Consider the following 15143-nt stretch of genomic DNA (forward strand, 5'->3'; position numbering starts at 1 on the left):
TAGGCCGACCCATTTATTGTAGGATTGTTGCGCATGTTAAATTGTTGACAGCTAAACAGAACATAATCTGTGCATGCATGTTATACAATATTTTTTAAAAATATTTTAATACTAAATAATTAATTTTGGGAACAAATATTTTAATAGCATGAATAAATAATTATTTTCTAGAATAAAAAGTTAAAGATAATGAACAAATAATAATGTACCACGAACAACATATTACACATCACAAATATTTAATTGTATAGAATAAGTGATAAAAAATAAATATTACAAACAAATGGGTCAACATCACGAAATAATTTGGTCTACCTCGAGAAAAATAATTTATCATTGTGAACAAATTAGTTAAACGTGGATAAATAATTTTACATGACGCGTACCCAATGAGTCAGTATGGAAAACAAATTAGTCAACCCTTTTTCACCATGGCACACTCAAGGAGAGCATATTCTTAGGGACAAAAGTTTTTAAATCACACATGCGATGTATAATTATTCAATAAGAGCATATGCTTAGTGAGAAAAAGTTTTCAAATTTCACGTGCAATGTATAATTATTCAATAAGAGTGAACAAAACATATTCGCCTGCAATCAAATCAAATCAAATATTTCGAAAAATATATTCCAAATGACAAAAAACATTAGTTAAAATTAAAATATCTACATAGTCATGAAAATAAAAATAAGAATACAAAATGAATATAGTAAAAAGGAGAAGAAAGTTATGAAGGCTCAGAAGAAAAGAAAAAGGAAGGAGAAAGAAGTCTACCAACGGACTTAGTTAAAGATAACTAATAAAAAGATAAGAAACGTTAACTAAATAAAAATAGTAAAATAATAAAAATAATAAAATAATAAATAAAAGAATGGAATGGAAAATATCATATAGATAATAAGGGGCAAACCATAAGAAAATATAAGAAAAGAAATATTAAGTATTACTACATTTATATCATTCATTGACTTAGTCCATAGAAAAAAGAAAATAGAGAATAATGGAGGGAAATATTATAAGAATAAAACATAAACAATACAGAAAATGAAATGAGAAAGAAATATCTACCAGAGCACAATAAAAAGTGGATAGGAAGGTGTCGTTGCAGGAAATGGCCAACTACCTGCCCTTGGAAATGGCTATTATTTTGGTGGGTGGGTGACGCCATCGCCTGCCACCATAAAATTGCATTTTTAGAGGCAGATCATCTGCTACATTAGCTCTGCTCTATTTGTAGGAGTGGATCATGTTTTGACCCATCCCTGAAAAAACAGGGCGTTGTTATAAATTATTTTTGCAGTAGTGGAGATCTTATCTTAATTTGAATAACGGCACGGTAAATTAACGGCGATTTACACTCCCAACACGTCCATCTCCTCTGAAAGATCAGGTTCGTGAGCCTAATAACATGTTAGTGTCAATGACGACTAAGCATGCCTTGCTGACAGCCACAAACAAAAAACTGCAAAATACCCTATCCTCTTTGGGTAATTGATTGAAGCCACAACTAAGCCCTCCAGGAGTTGAATATAGAAACTCCCGCAGATTTGAATTGTATCTTTCAGAACTGACCAGATCAGAGACACTTGAAGTCTTGAACATATATGGAGCACATGGAGTCCAACAGCATTTTAGTTTTGCGGCAAAAATTAAAGTTGATCAGTACACCTCAGGCCGACTTTGTACTCATGGACGTGCATCCACTTCGTCGCTGACCATTTGTCGCCTCTTATCACAGGACTTGCCCCTGATGATGAAGGAAATTTGTGGTTGAATACACGTCATTTCATTGCATTGTACAGTGCCACACTACACTTCACTACTGAAAAAAAAACATGTCATGTCATCGAGATTGGCTGAATTGAGTGATCTCACCATGCCGGCTTTTGGGATCACTGGATCCATCAGGCCTCATGCTCCAGAAGAGCAGTGCGTCTCCCATCTTGGGTTTGACAGATAAACCCCTCTTTCCACGTCCTCCATGCGAGGAGCCGCTCTTTGCCATCGCGGAAGGGAACACCGTTTCGCCACCATCTTCGACGTCCGACCTAGAAAATGACATTTGCCATGGAAAAGAAAAATGTTAATGCCAAATCCAATCATATTTATAGAATTAATACAAATGTTGTAATGATACATACAGATACATGATAAGAGTCGCTTGACGCGGGCCTCCATTTTTTGTCACATAACCATTCTCGGTGTAATCAAAGTGAGGGTCGAACTTCTGCCCAACTTGATAGTGGAGAACTTGGAGACCCTCTCCATTCTCTGCAAAAAAAAAAACAGTAAATAAGTTGACTTTGTGATTTTGTCTTTAACTATTCACAAGTCATCAATGAGTCTTTACCCCTAGTCAATGGTCAAAACAGAAGCAAATACACAAAAATTAAGGGTAAAATCACAATGATTTGTAAAAAAAATGCAAAGTCATAAAATTAAAAAAAATGAGGGTAAAACCGTAATTGCACTCCAAAACCAGAGCAAGAACACCAAAAAAATCTAAACAATAATAATGAGATCAGAGGTATTTGAAGTAAATGGCACCAGGCACTAATGGTGGAAGAAAGACTATAGTTGCACTTGCTGATGGTTGTTGTTTACATTTACAGATTGTGTTAACATAGATCTTTGTTTTTTTAGGTCAAGGTTGGCCGGCTCTATTCATTCACTCAAAAGTTTAGAGTACACAATTCTTTGGATGCAACTAGGGATACAAATGCTGGAAGACCGAATAAGCCGATTGCTCACCCGATCGACATTAGCCACCTCATTTGCACAATTGCACTACGACTTCGAGTAGGCAACCACTTCAGCTTCGATTTAACCCATGATAAATGCCACATACCTAAGGGTATGGATGTGTAATCTGCAATCCTTCTCTCGATCCTACGAACAACCTGGTCCTGCCCTCTTTTCAGAAACATCCCTGAACTTGTCCGCACGCTGCGTGTAACCACCGTCAAGCAAGATAGTCAGCATGGGTCACAGGTGATGTAAAACATCACATCCCTGAAATTAGAAGGAATTGGCGTTGCTTGGGCAATGTTCATTGTATGCAATGTAACCTGCTCTCCTTGGTCCCTCCGGTCTCTGCATCGACGACTCTCGACTTCTTCAGGCGAGGCTTCGCCAGCGAGATCAGATGGTCGCATTCTTCCTTGGACTGAGAAAGTACAAGATACCACAACATTCAGTCAGAATCATAAATTAAACTAGCGTGTTTGCATCTAATACCTAGATTCTGGTAGACTGCAACGTGTGGAGTGCTCACGAGGAAGTTGTGGTACAAGGAAGCGCGGGGCTCCGACGAGAGCCCCTCCGTCCACGGCTCGCCTTCGCCGCCGCCGCCGCCGGGCATCTCCGGTACGTGATCACCGGCGGTGTAGTTCAACGTGGTCGTCGACGGATTTCTTGGCGTCACCAACTCACGATCTGTGTTTCGACTGTTTCGCGCACACGTGGCTTGGAGAAGCAAAGAAGAGTATCGGCAGGTTAATTAACACGTCGGGACTCCAACTCAATTAGATGATTACAAGGAAAAAAGGAGGAACGGGAACGAACAGTATAGTAAGATGGCTCGATGAGTCATGAATCTCGGCCGGATCGGCGCCGGCGGTGGAATGACGCCCTCAAGGTTGCGTAACATTTCCTTCCTTCTCTTGTCTAGCTAAGCCTAGAATTCATGTGGATTTTGAAATTTACCTTGTTTAGATCGAAATTTTTTTTTGACCAAAACGTCACATCGAATATTTAAACACATACATAAAGTATTAAATGTAGACAAAATAAAAAAGACAATGGCATAATTCGCGTGTGACTTTCGAGACGAATCTTTTGAGACTAATTGCGCCATGATTTGACAATGTGATGCTATATTAAATATTTGCTAATGACGGATTAATTATGCTTAATAAATTCTTCTTGCAGTTTACAGGCGGAGTCTATAGTTTGTTTTGTTATTAGTCTACGTTTAATACTTCAAATGTGTGTTGGTATGCTTAAAAAACTTTACATCTAAAGAACTAAACAAGACCTTATAATAGAAAATTAACTAGTGCAACGTCAGATATCACTATTTGTAACATGAGAAAAAATGACATGTTAAAAATGTAGAGACATGGGGAGGCTACACTAGTGCAACAATAAATTTCTACCCCAGGAACTGCTGTTATAGATCATAAGATTACCACTAGACGCGTGGGTGTGGAACTTCTTAAACGCGTCGGTGTAGTGCAAATGGAAGCCGGCAGTGGAGTTGTGAAAACCTCCTCGTGCGCGGCTGATCCTTGTGCAGCAGATGCAGCCCTCCTAGATATCCACACATACGGGGAAGAAGCATCGCTCTCTAGACTGATAGGTCCACGAGGACAAACGTAGGCACGGACGCGAGACAGGCATGATAACATGCATGTTAGTGCCTATGACGCCAAAGCATGCCTTGCTGAAATCCACAAAGGAAAAACTGCAAATTAAAATACCCTATGTATCCTCTATGGAGAATTATTGAAGCCACAAACAAGCCACATGAGTTGAATAGAAACTCCAGTAGATTTGAATTGTATCTTTCTTCAAAAAAAAAAAGGAAAACACTTCGTGCCCGCGTGGGTAGGTTCGAAAAGTCGATTTTGTTCCAGGCAACCGCGAGTGCTTCAATCCTGTCCGCAAATGCTGTACCGAGATCTGTGCATCCTTATCCTATATGATTGTATTCCTTTGTATTCTATTTTTTTCACTCACGTATTTCTGCTATACACAGAGTGAAGGACAGCATCACGTATTTCTGCTATACACAGAGTGAAGGACAGCATAGATCCGAGAGAAAGCCTGTCCGTTCCTGCCAGCCTCTCTGCACTTTTTACCGTTAACTCTCCATTACTTATTTTTTTTACCATTTTTCACACATCTAGGCAAGACTATTTTGTACTGCAGCTCCTGCCAACAATAATATTTTTTTGGTAGCATGCTCATTAACGAGTGGTCGTGGTTAGCCGTTACTAATATTTAATTGTTTTATTATTTTTCTTGGACTGTAGTTCCTGCCAGCGATAATATTTTGATGATAGTGGGATAAGCATGTACCGGTTGATACATGCTGGTACCTTAATATCAATGAATTCATGTTCTAGCAGGTACTAGAAGACTATACTAGTATCATGTGAATAAGAACTCGTTTGTAGTGTATATACAAAAAAACATCAATGAATTAACTATCCATTGAGCAGATTCTTTAGAGCATGTATACATGCTATTTATTTATGTACCATGATGTATATGCAGCATATTATTCAATTAACCTAGTACCACCAGCACCCGAGCCTAAGCACATTGATTTTTTAGGGATGATAAAGAAACGAAATAGCCAGGATTTTCTAAAACATGGTCAAAGAATATCAAAGTGCCACACAAGAAATATTTTTAAAACTCAAGAAATATTTTTATAACTCGAGTAAAGATAAATATAGAAAAAACTCAGTACATGTGTACCACTTTATTTAAACATAAATATTAGCATGTACTACTACATCAATGCATGTAGCAATAAGCACAAATATTCTGAGACCTAAAAATGGGAACTTGAAAACAGGCAGGATGTATTTACACATCAGAAGTTTTTGAAACAAGTATTCAGGAGTGAAATGAAGCAAATGCAGATACAGTAACCTGCAATCTAGTGTAGTTTGATTATGTTCACCATCCAAATAAAACCGAATTGGCATTTGGTCAGTCACTACTCACTACTGAAGTATGTAAATGCAGGCCCATTGAGCACATTTGAAGCAATCCCATTAAACAGAGTCTAATTCACATGCTAAGAAAATGGAACCCATGCTTCTAAAGAGAATCATAACAAAGAAGCAGAATGCACTCATATTCAGTCACGAAGCCAAGCCCTGATAGTTTCGATGCCTCTAGTCCAGCAGTACGTCCTGGCACCACATCGACATTTGCTATTCAGATAGCATACCCAGGTTGTACTGCCTTGTCCCTCATAGCACACCTAAGAAGCGATATAAACGTTGAATTAGCAAAAACAACAATAAAAATTCATCTCAAAAGAGCAGATTAACCAGTTAAATAATGGCATGCCTTAATCATAGTGTCACGTCAGTTAAGAATGCAACAAACCCATATGAGAATCATATGTATAGTCTTTCAAAAAAGATAATACACCGCTAAATTCGATTTTTTTTCTATGCAATTGATTGAATCGGTTAACCTTCAACACAGATAACTCATTTTCAAAGATAGATAGAGTCAATCTACACTTGGGAGCTTGGTCACACCCTGAGCATCGGCTATAAATCATGCATGATAAGCCCTGCTAGCCAACCATGGACTTTGCACATACCTTGGCTCCCTCCACAACCTATGCCGCAGGCACTACGAAGCAAGAAAGGCTTGCCTCAACCACGGGCTTTCTAAGCCTAAATCCACATGATTTGTAACACGGCAACACCTCCTTGCTCATATACAACAATCTACATGCTACTGCCATCAGATATAAGATTTCAGCACTACTATCTAATTTATGATGCACTTGCTTTTAGATTGGATTCACATGAAAAGAAATCAAAATGGAGAAAATCATCATCTACCAGACTCATCTAATTGCATATGATACTGTTTATCACATATTGTTGTAGAGCCAAGGCCCTGATTTATGCAATAAAGAAGTTATAGCCTTATTGAGCAATACAAAATTCTCAGCAACTAAAATCTAGGCATCAGCTAACAAAATCTGACTCATAATTTTAGCACAGCCATAATAATTTTCAAATGACTTTGACAAGCTTTAGAATAACTGCGTACAAACCTGCACAAGGTCTACCTGTCCGCTCCGCTGGCGGCAAGGCAAGGGGGCTACGAGCGTGCGCAAGAGCCGGTCAGCGTCGGCGGCTGTGACACTCGCGGCGCCCGTGCCGTCCCGCCGCGACGACTCGCTCGTCGAGAAGCAGGATGGCGTCACCGCGCCATCGCGCACACCAAGGAGTCGCTCCACCGAGGTCCTTGCATCTCTGAAGTGTGAACTGAATTAATGCATGGTGCTACATACAATCGCAGTGTCAATGGACTAATGCACTACTAATGCACCGAGGTGGGGTTCCACCCGGCCTAAGAACAAGGCGGAGAGACGAGATGGGAGCGAGAGCCTTACTTGGAGCAGAGCAGGCCTAGCGACTTCTGCTTGCGGCTCTCGGCGTGGTGGCGGCAGACCCGCGCGACGCCGCTCCCGCCCCCGCCTCGCACCCCAAGAACACCGCGACGACATGACGACGCGTGGCCGCCGTCGCCTCCGAAGCCGGTGAAGGCGTCGAGCAGCAGCAGAGAGAAAAGGGTAGCCGAAGCGGCAGCCGCTTAGAATCAAAACGGAGGAGAAAAATTCGAGAACGACAGGAGTTAGAAGGCGTACGGAATCTAGGGAGCCCGCCGTTCATCGCCGGGAACCGCCGTGGCGGAGCTGGCGAAGGATGAGGATCTCGCGCGCCATGAAGCGCACGCTCTCCGGCTCCAAGTTGTCGAAGCGCACCTTCTTGAGCGCCACGATCTTGCCACTCAGCGAGTCCCGCGCCTTGTACACATTGTTGTACGTGCCCTGGCCGATCTGGGAGTGCCCTGGCCGATCTGGGAGAGAGGAAAAAAAGATGCAATTTTTCACCTCGGCGTTCGCGCGGCATGCATCACGGAGCTAGGGAGGCGGAGGAAAGGGTGCACCTTGTCGATCTTCTCGAAGGAGTCGGCGCGGCGCAGGGTCCAGCCATTGATGGCCTCGCCGGCGACGGCGAAGAGCCAGGCGGGCCAGCCGGCGGCGACCTGCTCGCCGCGCGCCTTGTTGGCGAAGCTCCCGCCCAGGCGCACCTCCGCGTGCGCCGCCGCGGCGGCGGAGCTCGACGACCGCGACCGGCGCTCCCTCTTCACCTGCGCCGGCTTCTCAGGCTTCTGGTCGGCCTGCTGCTCCGGCGCCGCTCCAGCCTCCGCCGGCGCCGCGGCGGCGTCGGAGGAGTCGACCCCCTCCTGCTGCGGCTGGGAGCCCACGGGGTGGTCCCGGCGGCGGGAGGAGGTGACGGGGGCCGCGGGGCTGGTGGTGTACGGGCGGCCGTGCATGCAGCCCATGGCGCGGGGCCGAGGTCTCCGGCGGCCGGGCAAAGGGCCCGGGAGGCAAGCGCCGCCAGCCACGGGAACCGCAGGATCTCGGCCCGCCGCCGCCGGATCCGGCCTTGCCGGCCCCGGATCTGGGCTTCTCCGGCGCGGGCAGTGGAGAGGATGGAATCGCCGCCGTCGCTGCTCCGCGAGGCGCGTGGGGGGGGGAGGGGACGGGAGAGACAGATCAGAGGTGTGGTTCAAATGATTTTGAAACGGTGAGAGAGCGAGTCGCCTGTTTTATTGTGTATAGATATTCGTATACATAAAGTGATATACAGTAGAAAGTACATGATACAACATAAACCAGAATACTCTGCTATCGGTACAGATCTTGAGAACGAACATTGCTCCCATGGATGGACCAGGGTTTTGAATCCCGACCGGTGACCGGTAACCGCCGGCCTCCGGTTCTAGTATACCGGTCCGGTTTGGCCGGTTACCGATCGGAACCGGTGAAATTCAAACGCCCAGGTTCAACCGGTTCCGACCGGTATACCGGTCGGTTTGGCCGGTATACCGGCCGGTTTGGATGGTAACCGGCCGGTTTGACTGGTAACCTGTCAAATTCAATTTTTTTTTCTTTTTGGTTTAAATTCAAATGCCCACAAAGTATACTAAATAAATGTTTGTATAACATATTTTAGTCTAAATGAACCATCCAATCTTTTTTTATACTACTTTTACATTGTATTTGTATACTTTCGTATGCACGTTTTTTTATTTAACTTATAAATTCCGCAAACCATATTAAATGAACGAATTTTTGAGAAAATTTGACATCATTAGATTCTTTGCACCTTGAAATATTTTTAGGAATTTTTTAGGATTTTTTCATTTTTTTGAATTCAAATTTAAATTTTAAATTTTGAACGGTTTCATACCGGACCGAACCGGAACCGGTCCGGACCGGTTTGACCGGTACCCTGCTCCTAGAAATCTTCATTCAGGGTAGGTGCCCTCACCCAGCTCCGTTAGGCTCTGTTACCCTCCACAGGGTGTTTCCAGAGTAGCGCTTGAAATAGAGAGAGAAGGTTGAAGCACTACTCCCCACACTGCAAGTACCGATGCCCAAAGCTAGAAATTGGGGAGCGGAGCAAGTTCAGGCTTTGGTTCCAACTTACTAAAGAATATATATTTGGATGTAGTAGAGAGAGAAGTGAGAGAGACACAATACTGATCACCGAAGAGAAAAGACTGAGGCTGTGTTTAGACGAGGGGAGGAGGGGGAGAAAAAATCACATCAGTCACTATAGTATACTGTAGCACTTTTCGTTTGTTTGTGATAAATATTGTCCTACCATGACTTAACTAGGCTCAAAAGATTCGTCTCGCAACGTACATCAAAACTATGCAATTAGTTTTTTTATTTAACTACATTTAGTACTCCATGCATATGTTATTTGCTATATTTAATGTTTTAATGTGATAGGAGATGTGATGGATGTGATGGAAAATTTGGAAATTTTGTGGGAACTAAACACACCCTGAATATGCTGGACCCCCCAGTGATTGTGAAGGCCCTGTTTGGTTGTGAGTAGCACAAGTAGTAAAAAAATTTGACTAATAATTAGAGGTATTAAATAAAAAGTAATTTGTAAAACTAACTCCACAGTCCTACGCTATTTCGCGAGACGAACCTAATGAGACTTTTGACCGCACGATTAAAGTTTGGTTACTGTAGCATTACTGTAGTCAATCATCGATTAATTACTGTCATTAGATTCGTCTCGAAAAGTTACACACATCCGTGAAAAATTTTTGTAAATAAACTTCGTTTAGTACTCCAAAATTTTGTAAATAAACTTCGTTTAGTACTCCATGCATTGAAGATTTTTTTCTCGAAAATCGTATGTCGTAGTTGTGATACGAAACCAACAGGACCCTAGTGATGCCCTCCACTGCAACATAGCAGGAGTGACTTTTATTATCAGGTGTGGGGCCCATTTACCTGGTTTCAGGCATCGCCACGCTGTGGAGGGCAGCCGTCTTCTTGTTGTCTTCTTTTTGTACCGTTCTCTCTTCTCCTGGTGCTATTCTTTGAGCTGAGCACTCTTTCTCCTGGTGCTCTTCTATGAGCTGAGCACGCTCCAAGTTGTTGTTTTAACTGATTTACATAGAAAATAGCTTATGTCCAAACTTGATAGTGAAAGCAATTTTATTTTAGAAATAGGTTCTGTTCAAATTTATTTCAAATTTCAATATAGACTTAAAAAAAACTAATCCAAATAACCAACAATCTGACACAATACTGTTACTACTCTTGGATTGGTTTGTCCGGAAAATAGCTTCTGTCCAAATGGTTACTAGCATTTTATCTTGAAATAGTTTCTACCGTACCTAATTTACACATTTGTTTTGTCACCTTGAATATACACCTTTGAAAAAAAACATTCTGGATTGAGTCAAGCCCACCACCATCTGACTCAGTGTGTCAGAGCGTAAGATTTCACTTCCATTTGCGCATAACGTGATATAACAATTTGATAACAAAAGGTAAAATCTTTTTTGAAGGATAAACCCAACTTCCCGTCGCCGACGCCCACCAGGCGTACTCCGAGTACTCCCCATCGCCGCCCGCCTGCACCTGCGACTCCAGCAGCACCTCCGGCCTCTGCGGCGTCGGAGGAGCCGCGGCCGCCTGCGGTGCCAAGTGCGGGCGGAGCGTGGCTCTGACCTCCTCCGCCTGCTGCCTGCTGGCCGAGTCCCTGTGTGCCACGATCTGTCTCTCCCGCTGGAACAAGTCCTCCTCCCAGTCCCACCTCGTCTGCGGGAAGAGGAGAGAGGAAGAAGGGGAGGCCGCCATCCTTCGCTCGAGCTACAGGCCTGCAGCGGCTCGTCCATGGTGGTGGATGTGGATGTGGTGGTAACCACGGGTCCACGAGCAGCACAGGAGCCTCCTTCAGCCTGTTCGGTTTGGATAGAAGCCAGCGCTGGTCACCAGCCACCACCATGACAAGAGATGAGGCCGCCTGTAGCTAGCCAGATGGAAGTGCCCAACTGACGCCGGTAGTCTCCGTTAGCACCCTATGTTTAATCTATATCGGTTGAAATGCATTTGACGGTTCATATTCAAGTGGGCACATGCCCACGTGGGCATAAAATCCGGTCTAAAAAAAAGATTCGAATTTTATTTTCCAGAGTTGACCAGATCAGAGGCACTTGAAGCAGCAGGAAGGGGGATTGAGGTGAAGAACGGGGAATCGAAGCAGAGAAGCAATTGGGGATGGAGAGAGGACAGCTTGAACGATGCGTTCAGCGTTTGTTTACACGTTGTCTTCCTCACTCCCGTTTCCTCTCCTCGAAAGCACACGCAACTCGGCACAGCTGGACACACATACACGCCCATACATGGACTATTCCCAGTCCGGCCCAAGCACTCGAGTGTTGGGCTTCCTTGCACGGGTTCCACGTCGCCGCCGCCCATCTTCTTGCAGGACAGCATCAGACGAAGGCGATGCAGCAGCAGCACTGACATAGACTTTGAACTCATGGACGTGCATCCACTTGGTCGCTGACCATTTGTCGCCCTTTATCACTGGGCTTGCACCTGATGATGAAGGAAATTCAATTTGTGGTTTGAATACACGTCGTCATTTCATATTGTACTGAATTGAGAAAAGTCACAACACTTGACTACTGAGGGGAAAAAAAACATGCCATGTCATCGAGGTCGACTGAATTGAGTGATCTCACCATGAAGGCTTTTGGGATCACGGGATCCATCAGGCCTCATGCTCCAGAAGAGCAGCGCGTCTCCCATCTTGGGTTTGACAGATACACCCCTCTTTGCAGGTCCTCCATGCGAGGAGCCGCTCTTTGCCGTCGCGGAAGGGAACACTGTTTCGCCACCATCTTCGACATCTGACCTAGACAATGACACATTTTGCCATGGAAAAGAAAAAAAAATGTTAACGCCAAATTCAACCATGTTTCATAGAGTTAATACCAATGTTGTAGTACATACAAATACATGAGAAGAGTTGCTTGACGCGGGCCTCCATTTTTGGTCACGTAACCATTCTCGGTGTAATCAAAGTGAGGGTCGTACTTCTGCCCAACTTGATAGTGGAGAACTTGGAGGCCCTCTCCGTTCTCTGCAAAGAAAGAATAATGAGATCAGCAACATTTGAAGTACACCAAGGCACCAATTAATAAATAAAAAGTCAAAGTTAAGCTGTGGAAACTGTGTCGCTATCTAAAACGACATTCTTTTCGAGTATGGATGGAGTATATATTTAACCCATGGTGAGCACCAACAATATACATACCTAGGGGTACGGAGGTGTAATCTGCTATCCTTTTCTCGATTCTACGAATAACCTGGTCCTGCCCTCTTTGCAGGAACATCCCTGAACTTGTCCGCCCGCTGAGTACGTGTAACCACCGTCAAGCAAGATAATCATCAGCATGGCCTGTAATTAGAAGGAATCGGCGTTGCTTGCATTGGCAATAATGTTCATGTACTAACCTGGTCTCCTTGATCGTTCCTCCGGCCTCTTCATCGACCACTGTCGACTTCTGCAGGCGAGGCTTCGCCAGCGAGATCAGATGGTTGCATTCTTCCTTGGACTGAGAACGTACAAGGCCACAAATTAAAATTCAGTCAGAATCATCAGCTGCTAGCGTGAGCAGAATTGCATATATCTAAGCAGCTAGCTAGATTCTATGGAAGACTAGCAGAACATGTGGAGTGCTCACGAGGAAGTTGTGGTACAAGGAAGCGCGGGGCTCCAAAGTCAGAATCATCAGCTGCTAGCGTGAGCAGAATTGCATCTATCTAAGCAGCTAGTTAGATTCTATGGAAGACTAGCAGAACATGTGGAGTGCTCACGAGGAAGTTGTGGTACAAGGAAGCGCGGGGCTCCGACGAGAGCTCCTCCGTCCACGGCTCGCCTTCGCCTTCGCCGCCGCCGCCGGGCATCTCCGGTACGTGATCGCCGGCGTATGTTCAACGTGGTCCTCGACTGATTAATATTCCTTGGCGTCACGATCTGTTTCGACTGTTTCTAGGAGAAGCAAAGAAGAGTATCGGCAGGTTAATTATCACGTCGGGACTCCAACTCAATTAGGTGATGATTACAAGGAAAGGAGGAACGGGAACGAACAGTATAGTAGGTTGACTCGATGAGTCTCAGCCGGATCGGCTCCGGCGGCGGAACGACGCCCTCAAGGTTGCATAAGGACAGTCCCAACCCAGACTCTACCATGAAGTCTAAGCTTACTATTTATTGTGTTTTGCTGATATGGCAGTATATTTATGGAAGAGAGAGGGAGAGAAATCAAGACTCCAAGTCTTATTTAGACTCTAAGTCTTCACGCAAATCAAGAATGAATGTGAAAGAGACAAGTGGGCCATATAAACTAAAGTAACACATTTTGCATTGGGAAGCATAGTTTCTTGTGATAGAGTCTTTGAGACTTAAACTCTATGAGTAGAGTCTGCATTGGGACTGCCCTAATAACATTCCTTCCTTCTCTTGTCTAGCTAAGCCGAGAATTCATGTGGGTTTTAAAATTTGATTTAAATTTGACTATGTTTGCATAAATTTTTTAAATAAGATGACCGGTTAAACTTAGAGTAAAAAATCAAATGAATTATAATTTGAAATGGGGGAGTACAAAGTAGAGAAAGATTTAAAAATCAACCTAATATACTGAAATGTAATTGATAATTATTTAGATTCTCAATTTCTATGGGTATGCCTTATCTATCTCTAAAAGACGAAAGCTGACCCTGCACAAGCCAAAAATCGAGCGCACATAGCGCCACGTCTACATCAGTTATGATCCATTCGATTCTGAATAAACGGCTGGACAAAAACTAGCGCATGGGTTAGTTTCCTGAAGCTTTCTGAACTCATGCATTACTACTCCAGCAAGGTACCTAGGGACGTTTCCCCTTCTGCATCTCTAGGAACTTACCCTGTAGTGATCGGGCCAAAATCGAGCGCATGACGACCCACGTCGCCGGCCGACCGGAACACGAGCTAAATATTTTCTATTAGTCAAGGATTAAATCTCTAGATTTTTCCAGATCCCATCCCAAATTGATCCATGGTGCAATTTTGTAAATTTCACAAACTTTGCCTTCTATTAAAAGGTGAGCGGTCGGTCACCTCATTTAGCAAAAAGTCGGTACACACGACTATTTAAACGGTTTTTTAAACAGTCAAAGCAGTTTTGTACGATTTTACACAGCTAATTGACCTACACAGCTATCAATCGAGTAGCATTTACATACCGTGAAAACGATATAAACGGCCGTGTAAGCAAACAGTACAAATTCCTTCCCCCGTAGGAAATAAATATTCTCATTGAGCAAATCGAGAGGGCAACACCCAAAGGCCCGTACGTTCGATCTCTTCATCCCGCTCACCGTTTTCGTTGTGTTGTTCATCGCAGACGATGCGGCCTCGCGCCGACCAGCAATCGGCTCCGCCGGCCACTTACCGAGATCCCAAGCTTGCGTCTCCAATGTGTATAGCTCTGTAAAAAAAAAGACCCCAATTCACATCCAAAAAGTGAAACAGTACTCAACATTTTCCCGTTTTCCCACCGTATAACACTGGCTCACCTCACCGGAGGTCGTGGCAAAGCCGCGCTAGGTTTCTAGTCTATACCTATTTCTAAAGCACGTAATATTTTCATCTAAATTTTTGGTTTAATCCGCCTTATGTAATTGACAAGTGGGACTTAGTCCATCCCGTATTCAAGTTGGATCATCCCTTCGTCCACACGACTCGATCACGTAAATCTCTATAAATTAATATATGAGCAATTATATGTATCCAATACTTATACAAACTTTGTCCATAGCAACGCACGAGTATATTTGCCTGGTCTATACCTATTTTAAAGCATCAAATATTTTCATCTAAATTTTAGTTTGATCCGTCTTATGTCATTGACAAGTGGGCCTTAACCCTAAACTCTAACTCTTCGTACATGACTCGATCATGTAGACCTACAAATTAACATATAAACAACTATATGTATC

The 15143-nt window shown here is 43.7% G+C and overlaps 2 protein-coding genes and 1 long non-coding RNA gene across 3 annotated transcripts; all 3 read right to left on the minus strand.

Moving 5' to 3' along the window:
- Positions 1 to 1650: 1650 nt before the first annotated feature.
- LOC120701052 (probable prolyl 4-hydroxylase 3) lies at positions 1651 to 3362 on the minus strand. The gene is made up of 6 exons (XM_039985224.1): positions 3276 to 3362; positions 3070 to 3167; positions 2850 to 2947; positions 2143 to 2272; positions 1877 to 2049; positions 1651 to 1748 (listed from the first exon to the last, which is right to left on the minus strand). Exons 1-6 carry the CDS (start codon positions 3360 to 3362, stop codon positions 1651 to 1653), a joined length of 684 nt encoding a protein of 227 aa, XP_039841158.1.
- Positions 3363 to 5578: 2216 nt separating this feature from the next.
- Positions 5579 to 6943, minus strand: LOC120701541. Its single transcript, XR_005686149.1, has 2 exons — positions 6819 to 6943; positions 5579 to 6002 (listed from the first exon to the last, which is right to left on the minus strand). It is a non-coding gene; the product is annotated as an uncharacterized LOC120701541 (long non-coding RNA).
- A 4353-nt stretch (positions 6944 to 11296) lies between these two features.
- LOC120701053 (prolyl 4-hydroxylase 5-like) lies at positions 11297 to 13067 on the minus strand. Its single transcript, XM_039985225.1, has 6 exons — positions 12978 to 13067; positions 12615 to 12715; positions 12415 to 12512; positions 12111 to 12240; positions 11840 to 12012; positions 11297 to 11693 (listed from the first exon to the last, which is right to left on the minus strand). The coding sequence occupies exons 1-6, from the start codon at positions 13065 to 13067 to the stop codon at positions 11500 to 11502; spliced, it is 786 nt and encodes a 261-aa protein (XP_039841159.1). The 3' UTR covers positions 11297 to 11499.
- Between the last annotated feature and the right edge of the window lie 2076 nt (positions 13068 to 15143).

The sequence above is a fragment of the Panicum virgatum genome, chromosome 3K (genome assembly GCF_016808335.1).
Source record: "Panicum virgatum strain AP13 chromosome 3K, P.virgatum_v5, whole genome shotgun sequence".
Lineage (NCBI taxonomy): Eukaryota > Viridiplantae > Streptophyta > Magnoliopsida > Poales > Poaceae > Panicum > Panicum virgatum.